The 16,665-nt window shown below is 36.9% G+C and overlaps 1 protein-coding gene across 4 annotated transcripts in view; it reads right to left on the bottom strand.

Moving 5' to 3' along the window:
• The window catches only part of NRP1 (neuropilin 1), a 137,316-nt gene that overhangs the window by 43,299 nt on the left and 77,352 nt on the right, over positions 1-16,665 (bottom strand). For all 4 annotated transcript variants that reach the window (XM_037510463.2, XM_037510462.2, XM_054695024.1 and 1 more), the window contains exon 7: positions 540-695. In XM_037510463.2, coding sequence (XP_037366360.1) covers positions 540-695 — 156 coding nt within the window. The remainder of the gene's footprint in view (positions 1-539; positions 696-16,665) is intronic.

Genomic DNA, 16,665 nt, shown 5'->3' with positions numbered 1-16,665 from the left:
GGTTGCTGTGGCCTCCTTGGTGGAAAGCAGTGGGGAGATGGAATATCATTGATGTGATCTGCCTTTACTACTATTCATTCTCACAGAAGCCAAACACACTTGTAAATTAGTTGGTGAACCACAGAGGATAAGTGAAAAGGAGTTTTCTAAAACCAGGAAATTACTGAGAATAATGAATCTGATTACTGAGAATGAAGAAAGAGTAAAAAACCACAACAAAACAACTCTTTAGGTTCTAAAGGGACAGTGTTTATCCTGTGTATAGTCAGTGTCCCCAAGAGGTTCAAAGTGACTTTTGAGTTTGACACTTCATTTGGCTGGTGTTGACTTTTCTTGGAAACATCCATATAATTTCCTTTTGACTTCTGTATCTGGGAACATGAGACAACTTGGTCATATTAAAACTTCTAATTGCACTTTTCATTTTAAATCAAATAAAAAATAAACCTGGCCAGACAGAAAGCTCTTAAGCAACTAAGGTAAAATTGATCATCCACTTAAAAGACTGAATTGGTTAAGGGGGTGGCAGTCAAACTTACAACAGGTTTATTTCCTTCTTTTATGGTGATCCAGTCTTCCCCATTGGAGCTAATGTCTATTCGGTAAGTCTTGACATAATATTTCTTCTTGGTTTCCTTTGAAATGGCCCCCTGTGTCCCAACAGCAGTGACAAAGCGCAGAAGGCCCAAGTCTACCTGGAAGACAATAAAAGCCATGGTCAGTCACCCAGTCCTGGAGCTCCACAGTGTAGTTTTCATACACCTAAGATCAGTAAGTCCTAATTCCATTTGGTGTCAACAATCCTTACTTTTTCCATTCCTTTTAGAAAGGCAGTGTCATGATAAGATATCAATAGCCTTAGCTGGGAAGGGACATGTTGGGTCCCTTCAACAGCTTGGAAGGGACCTTGAGGATTGCTGCAACCAAGATTGCTTGATCCCTGGTACAATAGAGAAAACTGGGTTCAAAATCACACACCTGTATCTTCTGAGAGATTACAAAATTTCCAAAGAGCACATTAATTCATGCCATTTTACAAATAGAAAATCAAGACAAACAAGACATATTGGATACTTGAAGAGACCTGGAAAACAACTCGGGCCTAACATGAAATGATTGCCTATTACTCTTCAGCATCCTACCTCTTTATAAATTGAATGCATCCTCAAGCAATACTGACTTTGAAAGCACTGTGATTACTGTGGTTTGTGAAATGGGCCATAGAATTATAATATAGAATGGAGTGGAAAGAGGAGGGCAAAAATAAGGATTTCTGCTCTATCTTTAAATTTCTTCCTGCTCCACACCTTCATTTGGCTTCCTTACAGTTCAGCTTGAGAGGCAGGTGGATACTAAGTCTTCATCAGGGTAGAGCAGATGCCACCATGAGACTGCTGTTGGGACTTGCAAGCTTCTGGTAGGTTTCCAGGAGACAAGCTCCTCAACACTTACTTTACCTGCATCTGTCACTAGCTATATCATATCTCTGAAATTGGGCATCGTAGTAGTGATGACCAAGGCCTAAAGGACTCATGAATTGCAGGGCCTTGAATTGTTCCTACAGCCCTGTGATGTGGGTGGAGAGGACAAAGATCTAAGCATCAGCCTCTCACGTACTGGCTTTGTCACTAGCTAGTTGTTGGGCCTTGGACAAGTCACTTCATCTTAAAGGTTCCTATTATTCATTTGTAAAATGAAGCACTTGTAATAAATAAACTGATAATAAGTCCCTTTCAGTTCTGATTTTTTAATGTTTCCATGTTTTTAGTAACACAGTTTTATTTTCTTTGAGTATGTGTAGGGTAAGGAAAAATGTCAGGCTTTTCTGCCCTCCCACCATCAGGATAGATGATGGATCCTTGCGGTCCTGAATGCATGCCTGATGGCGGACACCTGGAGTAGGGTGTGGGCATAGGTAGATGGGATTCACCTGGGCTGAGACTGGGCTTTTAAGGTCGGCATCATGCGGACGCCAGCAGAAGCCAAGAAGCCGAGAATGAACAGAAGCTGAGAGAGAAGCAGAGAACGCCAGAGAGCCCAGATAGAGTGAAGACTTGCTGGGGGCTGGGAGGCCTGCCAGCCTCCCGGCCCCCCAGCACCCCTGCCTGCCATGTACCTGGTAATCCCAATAAAAGACCTGCAAAAACCCACTGAGGACTCTGATTCCTCCTTTACCCGGTCTGCTGGATCCTAGAAAACCTGCTGAATGGCCAGTCCTGCCCCTACAGTATACTTATTTCCATTATTAATAATTAAGAACACTCTTAAAACCAAAATCATTACTGGTTTCTATATATTAGAAATTTTTTTCTTGTAAAATTGTGTTTTTTTAATTATACTCTATTGCATTTCTATGTAATATAGAAACTTTAAAGAAGTGAAACACAAATATAGTTTTTAAAGCACACAGAAAGTAATTGCATGTTACAATGGATTATTTTTACGAGGCAAGAGAATATCACTTCCTGAAAACAGGAACAAAGCCAAAAATTGAAAATTAAAAAAACCCCAAACCCCCACCTCCACCACCATTTCTGAATCCTTCTTCCAATTACTACATGACAACTCAATTTTCAGAAAACAATATTTCAATTAACCCTCCAGTGCCTATAGGCCATGAACACCTAAAGAATTTCCATTTTATGCACAGCCTACCTCCTGAAGAATGACTATTGTCTCTCATCAACTGCTTTTTCCTGAAGGCCCTTGAGGTAGTTAAATCAACATGTTGCCAATTCATTTCAAACTGAACCAAGAGTTACATGCAGGAAAAACAGCAATCTCTGGCACATGGAAGTCAATTTTAAGTTACACAATTCAACAATGGGAGATTTCATCTAGAAAGGAAGGGGTTACCATTCAATGTAAAACAATCTTTATTTCATTAACCTGATTTTAAAGATGTAAAGTCTATGTTCTGCATGCTATCACCAGATGTGAGAGGAAAAGCAGTAAGGCTTTAATAGAAATTTTAGGATAATAGTGGTGGATGTTTTAAATTTAAGAGTAAGTATTTATCCAACACATTTTTATGAAATGCCAATAACTGTTTACTGAAATTTGCATTTCTTAAAAAAATGAGTCATAGTGTTAGGGGGAAAAGGATGTCCTAAAGCTAATTCCATACAGGCTTTGTGGACTCCACCCCCACCCCAGGCCAAAGCCGAAGTACTTTATATGATTTTGTATACAAATTTCAAAAAAAGGGAAGCCATCCATGATTGAGTTTTAAAAACAAAGAGTGTTCAGTTCAAACTGAATTTCAGAAAAACAACAAATATTTTTGGTATAAGTATGTCCCATGCAATATTTGAGACACTAACAACAGGTTCATTGCTTTCTTGATTCAAATTGAACTGAGTGTTCTATATGTTACATATCTAACGATTTCAGACAAATAATCAGGTGATCTTAATGTCATGCAAAAAGTCTGATTTTCTAAACTTAATGAGTCCTCTGAATTTGGTTGCACTGAGCAATTTCAAATTTTTCAAAGGCTCTCAAAGACTTAGTACTGTACTGATTGTCCTTTGACTCAGGCCCAATACCATACACACTTTGAAGCTGAAGGGCTCTTAAAATCTTGACATCCTGAAGTCCAAGGGAGCATGAAGCAGAGCTATTTAAATAAACTTTTCCTGTCAAACTTACAAATGGCTCTTCAGGTTGGAAATGATTAAATTCCCAAGAGTCCATATTCAACTTATGTTGCTTTGAAATAACTCTAAAACATCACCTCTTGACTATCCTTTTCCTGCTTTTTTAAATTTTGATTTCAGGATAAGATTTAGTTAGAGAAAGAGTTAAAAAAAATGGTTAATTAGAAGAATCCTAAGGGCTGAAACAGCTGACTTTAACAGAAGAGGAAATTTGGAATTAACTAGGTATACCCAACACAGGTCCCAGATAGAAAAAAAAAAAAGCTCCCTCCCATAGAATATGCATAAATCATTAGTAAAAAAGAAGAGATCTCATCTCAACAGCAATGAAATTCACAGTAACCTCCCCGTGTGACTACATAAAATTTCCTGCTGTGCTTTAAAACTCTGCAGATACTTTTTCTTACCACACTGGAATACTTGAAATTTTATTTCATTTTCTTCCTAACATTATTATACGGCCACTGGGTTTTAGTAAGTATGAATGACAACCTCACAGAATGATTAGGGCTGGGACCTAAACCATTGCAATTAAAATAGGATGGTGCTCGGAACTCTAAGATACAGTCTCCTCCAACTGTGGGAACTTTCTCTGGCAACACCAAGGAAGTGCTTTTAAGTCCTGTCTCCCTAGGTAACATTCAGGAATGCTCTAACAGTGATCTTGGACTCTCAGGAGTCTGAGAGCATTTGGGTGGAGTTAGATAGCCTTCAATCACTGGTACACACTGCTCACATTGTTGGATTGTGTCTCAGAAGACGCCGGAGGTCTCAACACCTGGGTGTTTGTAACTTGCATAGTGAAGTTTTCTCTGCTAATCGACACGATGGCCTTCAACTACCTTTTTAGTCTGACTACTGCATCTGCAACAGGGTGGTCCCCAGGAAAGGGGGAGGTTCCCTGCCCCACCCAAGGGAGGGTGGAGCTGAGCAGCAAAAGAAGAAGCTGCAGGAAGAGACTGAGGAAGGAAGCAGGATGGAGCCAGGAGACCTGGAAGAGGCGCATGGAGCCTAGAGACATGTGAAGAAACTGCGCTTGTCTTTTGGTCGTGGACTGGGTGACACAGATGTGGGTGAGACCCGTGGGGAGGTGACCATGGCAGCTTTTATCTTGATGTTGATTTTGCTCTTTTCCTTCCGGGCTTGTCCGGTTGTTTGTGACCCTTCTCTGTGGGTCCCCACTGGAAGATGCTTTAGACTTTTAGCAGGCTTTGGGGCTTTGCTCTGCGCCATTCCCATATGGATGGACTTTTACCCACGAGGGGATGGGTAACTTTGGGTGCTTCATTTAGAAACTAGACTCTTTGCCTCACCTGTATTGTTTCCTAGTTTTTATTAAAGTTCCTTCCCATTAAAGTCTCCTATGTTTTGTGTTGATGCGGCGGATGGCCGAACCCATTTAGAATAGGCAGGTTTGCGGGGTTTGGGCTGCCCCTCTCCCTGTCCTATAACACATCCACACACCACCTCTTAAAGTCGCATTAAAATATTTGTTATTCCTAATGTAAGAGTAATAATTTATTTTCTTAAAATTTTATTATTATCATTATTTAATAAAGTACCATTGTTTTACAACCTTGTTAGTTTTTTGACAGTATAGGATTTCTCCCCTCAGGTGTGTTCACCATAGCTTTCCCACCACCAAAGTGTCCATAGTCCTCTACCACTGTTCATTGTGCCCCTTCCCCACCACCTTTTCCTTCCCCTCCCTCCCTTTGGATGTCTTAGATCTCTGGTCAGCTTTCAAGGGTTGTTTTGATGTTTGTCTTTGTCTGACCCTTTGTTTGGTTTCTCTATATTCCACATATAAATGACAAGATAAATAATTTCCATCTGACTACCTTGACATATAAAGTTCTCTTGACTTAAAATTACGTTCTCCTCCCCCTCTTTGTTTTCTTTCTTTTTTCTTTTTCTTTTCTTTTCTTTTCTTTTTTTTTTTCCCTTTTTGAGGTCTGGCAGGCAGAGTAAGTCACTTCTTCACCCAGGATGTTCAAGTGCATATCTCATGTCTCCATCCCTGAATTCATCATTTGATGATGAATTCTGTGAGTTCTTTCAAAAGAGTATCTACTTTTCTACATAGAAAACTAACAAATGCCTGCTGAAAATTCATAAGATGCAGAAAATATTAAAAAATAAAATAAATGTTCATAAGACCAGCAATGAGGGAATAACCACCAGTAATAGCCTTGCAGAGTTTTATTTTCTTATACAAAATCTATATGAAAATTGTTTGTGTGCTGTTATTTTTCAAATGAAGTTATACAACCTCTATGTTTGAATACCAGCTTTTCATTTTATGGATATATTTCCATGCCCCAATTTTTTTTTCACTATTTTCAATAGCTTCATGGTATCCATGGTAGCATGATCTACTTAATCAGTCTGCAACCTTGAAAATTTTCTCAACTTGATTGACATTCATTAAGTGGACATAATGCTGGTTATCTGCTAAGATCTGCATTAAGTAGTAAGGATATAAAGAACAATAAGAATTTGGGAAACATAAATACATGAATATAGAAGAGGAGCAAAGCACATAAGGCATGATGCAGCACAGGGGAAGGAGGAAACACTTTTTCCAGAGAATCGGAGATGGGGGGATTGGAGAAATTTCATAAATGATTTTGGCTTTTGTCTAAGATATGGATTAAAGGGTATACAGAATGCAGTGCAAGTGGACACAAAGGGAAAGAATGTTCTAGGGAGAAGGAAGAACAGGAAGCTTAGCGACAAGAGGGATACGGATGAATGAAATAAGGAACATTAAGCAGCCACACCTTTATAGACGCGATTTATCAAGAAATGTATTGATCTCTAAAGAGTATTGTGCTCTGGTAATTTTGAAGCCAAAATAAAAAGTTGACATGAAAAACATTCAAAGTCAGTCATTGACTTTTCTCTTGGTGACTTAGCTTTTTAAATTATGATGAGGTCTTACCAACTTCACATTAAAAGGCAAGATTGATGACCCAAGGCGGGCAGCTGGAAAGACACAGCTCTAACCCCAGAGCAGTTCTACATAATGCCAGGATTCATCATCCTAAACAATACTTCCTTTTTTTTCCATAAAATTTCAGACACACAGTAACCAATAATTGAGTAACCTGCTTTCCCTAAATCAAATCAGCTCTGCTCCAATGACAATTTTCTTATTTTAAAAGAATATCATTATTTCACAGCTGCTTTATTTTTAATTGGAAGATGGATGTGATTTAACATTTGAGTTTCATGTTTAACAGTAAGGAAGACAGTGAGGAAGTGTGATGATGGGAGGGGTACACATGGAGCTGAATATCAAACACATTCACTAAAATAGTTAGAGATTTCACTCTTGTATTTGACGTATATAAACGTATGTTACTTATGACATGTGGAATATTTTACTTCTGTAAAATCTTTTTGAGTTTGAGAGCTAGTCTCTGACCTAGTTTATATAGCATCAGCAACAGAAGTGACCAAACACGATATTCTGTGTTCAAAGCGAGTATAAAATTCTTATACTGCTGGTAGAATGTCTATTGACATTACTTTCATTGCATTCCACACAAAAAGAGAAGACATTGCTATATAGCAGAATACAGAAGCAGAAAGTACAACTTTTATTTTGGGTGGAAAGAAGCACACTAGTGGAAAAAAACAGTTGTCCTCATCTGCTTCTGGGGGGCAGGGGTTCGTGTCCTGATAGCTCTTTTGGGCTGAGGGCTCCCTATGGCATGGCATATAACCACATTCCTGATGAGCATTTTGTTGTAAGATGTCTACAGGTATAATCCATCCTGCATTTTATGGTCATGGCATTGTCTTAGTAATGACAGGAAACACATTCCCCAGATAAAGAGAAGGCAGGAGAGGCACGCATTTCATTGGTAATCACTTGAGCACAAAGCACACGTTTTAGCATTGTGTAGTAAGTCATGTAGGAAACCTTTGCAAACTGCTGGCTAAATACCAGCATGCAGCTTCTGAGCCATGAAAAGAATATTGTTGTTTCCTATAATACATAACCAGCTATTGGTAATGTCATAATGTGGAAAGCCTCATTTCTAAAATGAAAATCTGTCTTGCTCAATAAAATACTGCCTACTGAGCTGGCATTGGCAAGGGAAACAGCTTTTAAGATTCCCAAGGCAGGTTAATATAAGAGATTAAAAAATGAAAGGATCAAAAACTAAAGTCTGATTAAAAAAGAGGAAAAAAAAAAAACTGGAGGAGGGGAGTGGGTCAAATTTTTTTAGAGCCAGATTCTGATGACTCTAAGAGCTGTTAATTCAGCATTAGACACTACAAGCTAAAACAAATATTTTTAGACAATTGAACCAATTCCTTAGAAAACACATTTTTTTTTTTCTGAAAGAGTCTAAACATTTGAATGTCAATGCTGTTTCAGGATCTGTGGGCTTAATTCACATCAGATCATGTATTCCTTAACATAGAATCCTGGACTTTTTATAGCTGCCAATGAGAATACAATCACTTTCAAGTTAGTGACATAATAATTTACCTCTTTATGTATTTTTTCACCATTATTGTATTACACAAAAAAATACTTAGAGTTAAAATTACTATTAATAATAGAAAATTAATGGGGCAACCCCTTTGTGTTAGGGACATTATTAATTTTGTAATTATTAAATAATTATCTCTCTCAATTCTCACAACAATTACACAAAGAATGTTTTATGGGCAAAGGAACAGAGGAGCAAGATGATGTATATGCCATGTTCATAGTCACATGGCCTTATCAGTGATTAAAGTAGGACTTACCCTTACTCAGACTGGGTGGCCACGCATAAGCCACCATACCCACATTGCTTGAGAGCCAATTCACATCGTAAAAACATAATTATCAAAAGATAATCTAGAATTTCTTAGTAAACAATAATTAAATCTTATAGTTATCCTTTTGGGACATGAAATGTTTTGTATAATTATGGAGAAGATTAGGCCATTTATGATTGCTTGACTATCAGTTTAAAATTTACATTAGCTCCTGGAAAGCAAACTTAGCAAAAGATTCAGGTATGCTGTTGAAAGATAACATGGTGTGATGGATCTTTTTTAGCAAAAGGTAATGAAGAAATATTTTAAAATTCTGGTAAAGAGCAAAAATATCCAAGTATAAACAATGGTAATGCAGGCAGAATTTCATGAATTTTCTTCTCTAGTCTTAATTTGCCTGAATTAATACTTTTCCCATAGTTAAAGGAAATTAATTAAAGGAAAGCATTTTCCAGGGCGGAAACCAAATACTGGTTGCAACAAAACCTATGCTGATAGTAAAACAATTGCAAGTGAAAGAACAGATGAATTTTCCTATCAGAAGATGTGAGTCAGACAGCTAGAAAAATATTAGATAAGGGTGTAACAGCACAGATGCAGAAGAAAGGCTGGCTTCTCTGTCTGCCACTGCACTTAGAGCAAATGAACATGAAAAAGGGTCATGAAAAATGAAGTCCCCAAACAAGGACTGACCTTTGTCTTTTTTGGTTGATAGAAGGAGATAATGCTTACGTTAACTCTGCTGTGTCTGGACTTATGGCACATTCTCTCACTCTCATGTTAATTTCTTTGTGCATAAATCAGAAGCAGCTAATTAAATAAGAAATATTTAATTCTGATATGTTCTTTGAACTGGAATTCCATCTGGGTTTGTTTAAATAGTAAAATCTGCTATAGTTGCTAAAATTGGCAAGTGGCATTGGCAAAAAAGAAACAAAAGGGACTCCATGAGCAGGTTTATGCTACAGTGTTTCATGCAGAGAAATTTCCAGAATGCAGAATCCATTTCAATCACTCTAGTATGGAAATCGTAAAGAAACAATGTGAAAGACAAGAATGCTCTTCTAGGATGAAGACCTCAGTGTGATAGATACAGCAAAAGTTTCTAGAAGACCTTAATTTGAGAGTACTGGGAAACTGTGACACCCATACTAAAATGCCCTACTTAATTTATAAAACATTTAAAACAAATATGGAAGACTTGAGAAATTACGAGACAGTGGGATGAATTATGCCAAGTCCTGTTTGAATAGGTGGATAAATCATGGACTGGATATCCCTGTCCAAACAATTTGGCCCATCTCATTGACCATTAGTTGCCATGTTAGACTAAAAAGCTTTAGATCCTGACTAATGATTATCTCACAGTTTCCTGGAAGAAGGCTGTGCAATTGGAACATAATCTGTCCATGCATGCTTGGGCATAGTCCAACCCAGAACAAGTTATGGTGCTGCTGTCCTCTGCCCTACCAAGTGGACCTTTATTTTTTTAAAGATTTATTTATTTATTTATTTATTTATTTATTTATTTATTTATTTATTTATTTATTTATTTATGCATACAAGAGCTGGGGTACAGGCCAGAGATGCGGAGGTGAGAGGATTTACCAGAGACAGAGTAGGGAACAGAACAGGTGGATTGACTGAAATACACTGCTGAGGGGAGCAGCGGGCAAGACAGGAGAGGTCTACTGTGCCATGTGGGTTAGCTCCCTAGCTGGGGATTGAACTCCTCTGTACTGGCTGCTGATAAATAGCTTCATAGTGCTAAGACTTAACACCTTGCACCACCAGGAGGTTTAAATATTTCCTCCTAATTCCTTTGTCAGAGGCAGATGAAATTTTCCTTTCCTGTACTGGATCCCTCATGCATGAATGTCTCTAATAAAGGTTTGCCTGGTTCAACTACACCTAGCCTTCTTTGGTGAATTCTTTCCCAAGAAGACAAATAACTCATTCTTTTGGGTCAGGGTATATATCAGTGTGTCTTCATATGTTTTATGCAAAATCTAAAGGTTTTTTCCTTCCATATTTTCTAGAATTGATTATAATTGTGATCAGAAAAATCAATATTACATTCTAATCCCTCTCTTATTTGATTAAACCTATATCATCTTTAGACAACCAATTCTGATAACAAAGGAATTAAAAATGAAATCATATTTAGATTCCCACCGACTCTAGGACATAGTAATCAACATCTCTTTTTCCCATATAAAGAGTTAAAGAGAAAGATTGATTAAATACTATGCTTTAGAAAAGATTGTTTTATATTTAAAAGACATATGCCAACCTATGGACTCTTTTCCTCTTTAAAATGAAGTGTTTTTGCATCAATACCATGTTAATTTGCAGATGGTTACCTCAGTAACCTTTAATAACTTGGACAAGAACATGACATTTAAATGGTTCTCTCTTCCAACTAAGGTATTCAGGAATTTTTGTTGGGCACTAAAAGATTTAGGAATTTAATACATTTAATTAACATTTTGGAATGATTATTGTAAGCTACATTAAATTTAAAACCTGAACTTAATCCTTTGATCTGGAACGAGGACAGCTTCTTAGAACCGAACAAATGTAATCCCTAGAAGCTTGGTTAAGAATTTACTTTACAAACTCTATTATAAAATTGCTTAATTAGAATGTCTTAAAAGAATGTCTTAATGCTACCGTTTTTTAAAATATTGTAACCAGTCTCAAATATGTATAAAGATGATGTATCTCTCTAGTCAAAGACTTCATAGAGGAGTCATAGCCTATACTCAGGCTAGGGAGATTTAATCAACAAAAATTTATAAAGCACCTACAACATGGAGTTAGCGGCTGGCAGAATGCCCTCCTGCTCTGACTCTTGATACCATCAATTGTTTTGTGTAGCACATATGGAAACTAGGAAATGTTCTTGTAGTAGAAGGTCTGAGGGTAGATTGCACTACAAGAGGTAGGCATGAGCAGAGTGACCAGTTAAGGGGTCCAATCTAGTTGACTACAAGGATGTAACTAAATATTCTGTAAGATCTGGCAGAACATTCCCAGTTCCTGATATTTGTTTGTGTCAAAACAAAGAGGGTGCAGTTATGAAAGAATGCAGAAGAAAAGATCTATATTGCAAGCACTTTAAAATTTATTATTGTTGCACATAACTTCAATAGAACTGTATTACGAAAATAAAGCATTTATTATTGGCCTTGTTATTGTTATTTAAAATGTGTTGGGGTGGAGTGGGTAATACAATCTAATGAACAGCCAGGGTGCATTCTCACACGATGTATCTTAAGGTTTAATTATAGTGTTTCACACATCATAGGTGCGTAACTAAAAGTGTGAAATTAAAGTAAACTGAAGGATGCCATGTGTCCAGATAAAACATTTAATTCATTAAATTATCAGTAAATATTAATTGTATGCCAGGTTCTGTAAGCAAGTAAATCTATGTGGAAGTAGCAACAATACAAAATTCAAAGTAAAAATTGCCTTAACAATAGTTGAGGTGCTATGAGACTTAGAAGAGGAAAGATTACTTGTGGAAGGGGAAAGAATGGTCTTTATGAAAAAAGAAGTCATTTGAATCATTCAGATTGAACCACATAAGACTTTGGTTGGGGAAGGGGCCAGGGTTGATAAGTCAAATGCAAAAGGATCAGGAAAAAAAAATCCCACCCAACTGCCTACATTTCAAAATATTTAATATGATGAATATTTTCCTCCTATCTGATATTTCTTGGCAAAACTACTTTACAGAGGAAGAATATGTATCTTCTCCAGTCCCACCACCCAATACACATCATCCTTTGGCTGGGCCTTCATATTGTCTGTAAGTCTAAGTAAGAAAGGATCTGGCTAGTGACACAGTGATAATGAAATTTTATTTGTGATTAAACTTCACATGACTGTGTGCAGCGCTGCTGAGGTCATACTGCTAAAATGCCTGCGTTTACTGCCTCTGGGAATCCAGGCATTCCTGGGGATGAGACCTAAGCCCCAATCTGTATGAGTTAGAGACTTCTTTCTTGAAGCTAATGGCAAACTGCAATCCTAGGCCCTTGTTTATATCTGTATTTACAATAAAGCATTTCAATGAAATAGCATAATATTTCTTTAATATTTTCTTCAGGGATTCACACTACTGCTGAAATTATACAGTTTGTCCCTCAAACATTCAAGGAGAGGGCAATGAGTTCAGCATGTGAGCTTATAATGGTGGGTATTCTGGTGTCTAATATCCAGGACACTGTGGAGGGAAGTTGCTAACATAAGTTATCTATAACACAAAAAGTGCTACCTACGTGGATGAAAGAGAAGGAAGGTTACTAGATTCCTGCCCTCTAGTCAGTGAAGGAAAAAGTCAAATAAACAACAAATATCAATATAGAGTGAACAGAATGCATTAAAAATATTCAATGAATTCTAGGACTACAGGGAATAAAATTAGATGATGCAGGCAGCATGTAGTAGCAACAAATCACAGACTCCAGCAGTATCTCTATACTTTTGCTATTAAATAGCGAGCTGGAAAATATAGCCATTCCAAGCCTTAGTCTCCACCTTTCTCCAACAAAAATACCAACGCCTAGCCCATTTAGTTACTTCTCCTGGTTACTAGGAAGAAAATAATAATGCACTGTACACAAACTATAAGGTTGCAGCCCTAATATATATTTTTCTTAGTCACTTGGGTAATTGGAGTTGTGTGTGTGCGTGTGTGTGCGTGTGTGTGCGTGTGTGTGTGTGTGTGTGTGTGTGTGTGTAGTTTTGCCTGTAGTACCTAGATTTTAATTCCTTAGGAGGGAGGTTTTTTTAAATTTTAAATTAACCTAGCCCTACACACAATCTTTGATCCTAAAAAAATGCTCAAAATATGTGTGTTGAAATTAAACTCAGTGTTGAGTCTATCCAGCAGTGCTGGCAGGATCTGAAACTCTTGTCTTTCAAGTAAAAGTTATTAATGTAAATGTTAAAGTATGTAGACAACTAATTTGTACACTCTTAAGCTAGGAATGTGATTATTCTTATCTTGGTGTCTAAAACTGCAAATATTCTAACAATTCATAAAAATTTCAGTCCTTTCAAATGTTCACTACTTTAAGCTAGAGGCTACTGAAGGATGAATTTTACTGGATATGTTCATGTTGTGTGAAGTGTGCCTTTTTATTTCTTCCTCAAGTGATCATTTTCTTAACTTAGTAAGCATCCCTCCTCCTGGAAGTTCCCCCAAAAGGCAGTAGTGATTAAATCATTTTTTTTTTTTCACTAAATATATAAGGATCTCAATTATCTCACTCAAAACTCTTCACAATCTTTTTATTTTGAGTTATTTCCAAACAAGATTTCCACAGGATGTTTATCTATTAGATATTTACATATCTGGTATTTTAGATGCCCCATGCCCTTCCTGCATATTTGAAGCAGTAACAACATCAAAATGTCTCTGCATAACTATAGGTCTCAGGGTTTCTCCTAATTAACAGGAGACCTTTGTAAGGTCTGGAATGACAGCTTTGTGTGACTGGGAAATGAGCACTGATTTTAGGCATTTTATGATCTTTGTGTTTCTTTGTTTCATGGTCTCTGAGAAGCAGCCTCACAAACCAGGCTCATGAAAGAGGCACCCAGGCTGGCTCAGCATGGAGGTAAAGCTGCATACACCTCAGTGGAGGTGAGGTGCAGGCACCTTAGCTTTGGACACTGATCTTTTCTCAGCAGTGTGAAGAGATTTTCAAACCTGAAGGCCAAGAATATATTAAATAACATATACAGGTAAGGTATATTTCTACTTCAGAAACGTCATAGTTCTATGCTACTCATAACGTTTTATCTACACTATCGGGGAGATAAGTAACTCAAGATAAACACACATTAGTACTAAACTGCATCTGTCTGTTCCAGGAAAACAAAAGAACTTGTATGTTACTAGTTTTATAGAAAGTCATGACTTTAATTTTTTTCCCTCCTGAAAGCTTGGTTTCAAAAACAAACACAAGAATGAATTTCTGGAAACTAAAGGCTTGCAGATGGGGATGATGGTCTAAATCAGTCTCTTGGCCTATAAACTTTGACAGCATCCTTTTACATGGATTTTCCATGTATTTCTCAGTAATCTAGGTGGGCCTCTCATGTTAATGAGAGTCTCATGTGCTGAAGGAGAATCTGGACGTGCAGGTGTCCAAGAAAAGCCTTCTACATGGCATTAAAAATTCTGCAAGGAGCTGATGGGATTACTGAGATTAAAGTAGGTCGCCTGTCTAAGGTTCTAAGGAATGTTGCCCCTGACACAAGAAAGTAGAGAAAGAACAGGCTGCTTCAGTACAGCTGGTTGTCAGAAACTGTGTGTAAACAGTTAGTCTCTGAAGGGATGCCAATCATTCCTGAGAAGAGATGAAATAAACTTCACAATATAGTATTTGGTGGATAGAATTTTCCCCATTGAAAGCTTACCATTCAGCCAGGAAATGTATACTTTTTGGTAGATCACTTATAAAGGGGGTGGGGGAAGTTTTGAAATAATGTATTATCAAAAAATTACTCTTTATAGTTTTGGAGGGAGCAAAGGCCAATTTGTTGTGGGAGAAAGAAGTTATGCTGGAAGTTCCATGGATAGAGATGAACAATGAAAAAGCGAAGGGAGAGATGTATGATGATCTGTCATTTCCATGCTCCTCTTAGAAGAAAAAGAGAAGGCATGGCATCTGTTGTGCTCTGAAGACATGTTTCTTTGCCATCCAAATGCAGTCAGTGGACAGCAATGCAAATTATTTTCATGTTTTGGAAAAAAAAAATCTATCTATACTATTTTCCTGCATTTCAGCCTGGGTCACACAATGAGAAAAGTGCATCTGCGCGACTACTTTCAAATCACAGGAGAACAAGCACAGATGTTACACTAAATATATAATGTTATTCCTCTCCTAGCACTGCCCAAAGTCCTTAACATAATGGAAGCAGTGACTTACATTTATCCAGTGGAACCATTCTTAACACATGGTTGGACACATCTATTTCTACCACATACTTGGAGGTGACAAGAGGTGAAATGTTTTCTTGGTGAACATGGTCAAAGCTGTTGTGGGAAGGAAAATTTTTGACAGAAAAAAATAGAGCTAAGGCACTGTTTTAGACATGCTGAAAAGGCATTCATTTCTTGCAACAGTGCAGGTTTCAGAGCAGTAAGGCTCCTATCCCTTTGTCAGTATACTTCTAGACGCCAAGTTAAGGATGAAAACACATCACTTTACATGGCTTTACTAAAATTACCAGTATGGGAAAAGAAAGGGAATAAGCTCGTTTTTAATCTGTTTGCATTATCTTTGATAGAGATTTTAATTGAGATAAATTTTATATGTGAAATATGAATATTCTAAATCTAGACAATAAGTAGATAAACAAATGATCACCTAAACTCTTGAAAAACAGCGAAGTACTTAGACTAAGGAAAATGGATTATTGCATTACAGAATTTGGTAATCAGGGTTGAAATATCATCAAGTTCAAATTGAACCCCATGGACATGGAAGTCACGTAAGGTGCTTTCCATATTTGTCTCAATAAATGAGATTCATTTATTTACTGATTGATTTAGAGGAATATGTTAAATGAACAAACATACTGACTGTTTTTTTTAAGATATTAAATGTTCAATAAATTAATTATCCTATCTTGGTTTGGGGCTTTCTAAATAAATAATAGAATCCTTATAAATAAATGTGGCATCTGGAAACATAGGTTAAAATTGCAGAAATAGTATAATGTATATATTACAGAATGTTGCTTATTTAAAGTAGCAATGGCTAATTTGATTTTTTTAATTATGTTTAAATAACCCAGGAAATTTTTGTATGCTTTTATCTTAATTTTTGAAATTTGGGGACTTAAAAATTTATTTTCTCTTCTCCCCATGAGCCTCTGGAATATTGATAACATTTTTTTCAGTATTTTATATTGCACATGATTTGTTAAACTTTTTTTATTTTCATGAGTATTTCCTACTGGAAATTTTATATTTCATTTCCAGATTTTCAAACTTAAAGTGCTATCAGATTTCTTATGCTTGTAGCTATTAGTCTGTGCATCTACCTGGGTCTTCTGAGATACGGTCGACCTGCATCAGTTTTAGCTTTAAGGAGACACATCAAGTTTTAGAAAAATAAGGCAACTCAGCTGGCTTTTTATATCATTGGATGCCTGGGGCTGCTTTTTGCTCTTCACTTCTCTGGGTTAGTAT

Source organism: Talpa occidentalis, unplaced genomic scaffold (assembly GCF_014898055.3).
Source record: "Talpa occidentalis isolate TD23 unplaced genomic scaffold, MPIMG_talOcc4v2.1 talOcc4.14, whole genome shotgun sequence".
NCBI classification, from domain to species: domain Eukaryota; kingdom Metazoa; phylum Chordata; class Mammalia; order Eulipotyphla; family Talpidae; genus Talpa; species Talpa occidentalis.
The sequence above is the reverse complement of the archived record's forward strand: the minus strand, read 5'-3'. Positions and strand labels throughout refer to the sequence as shown.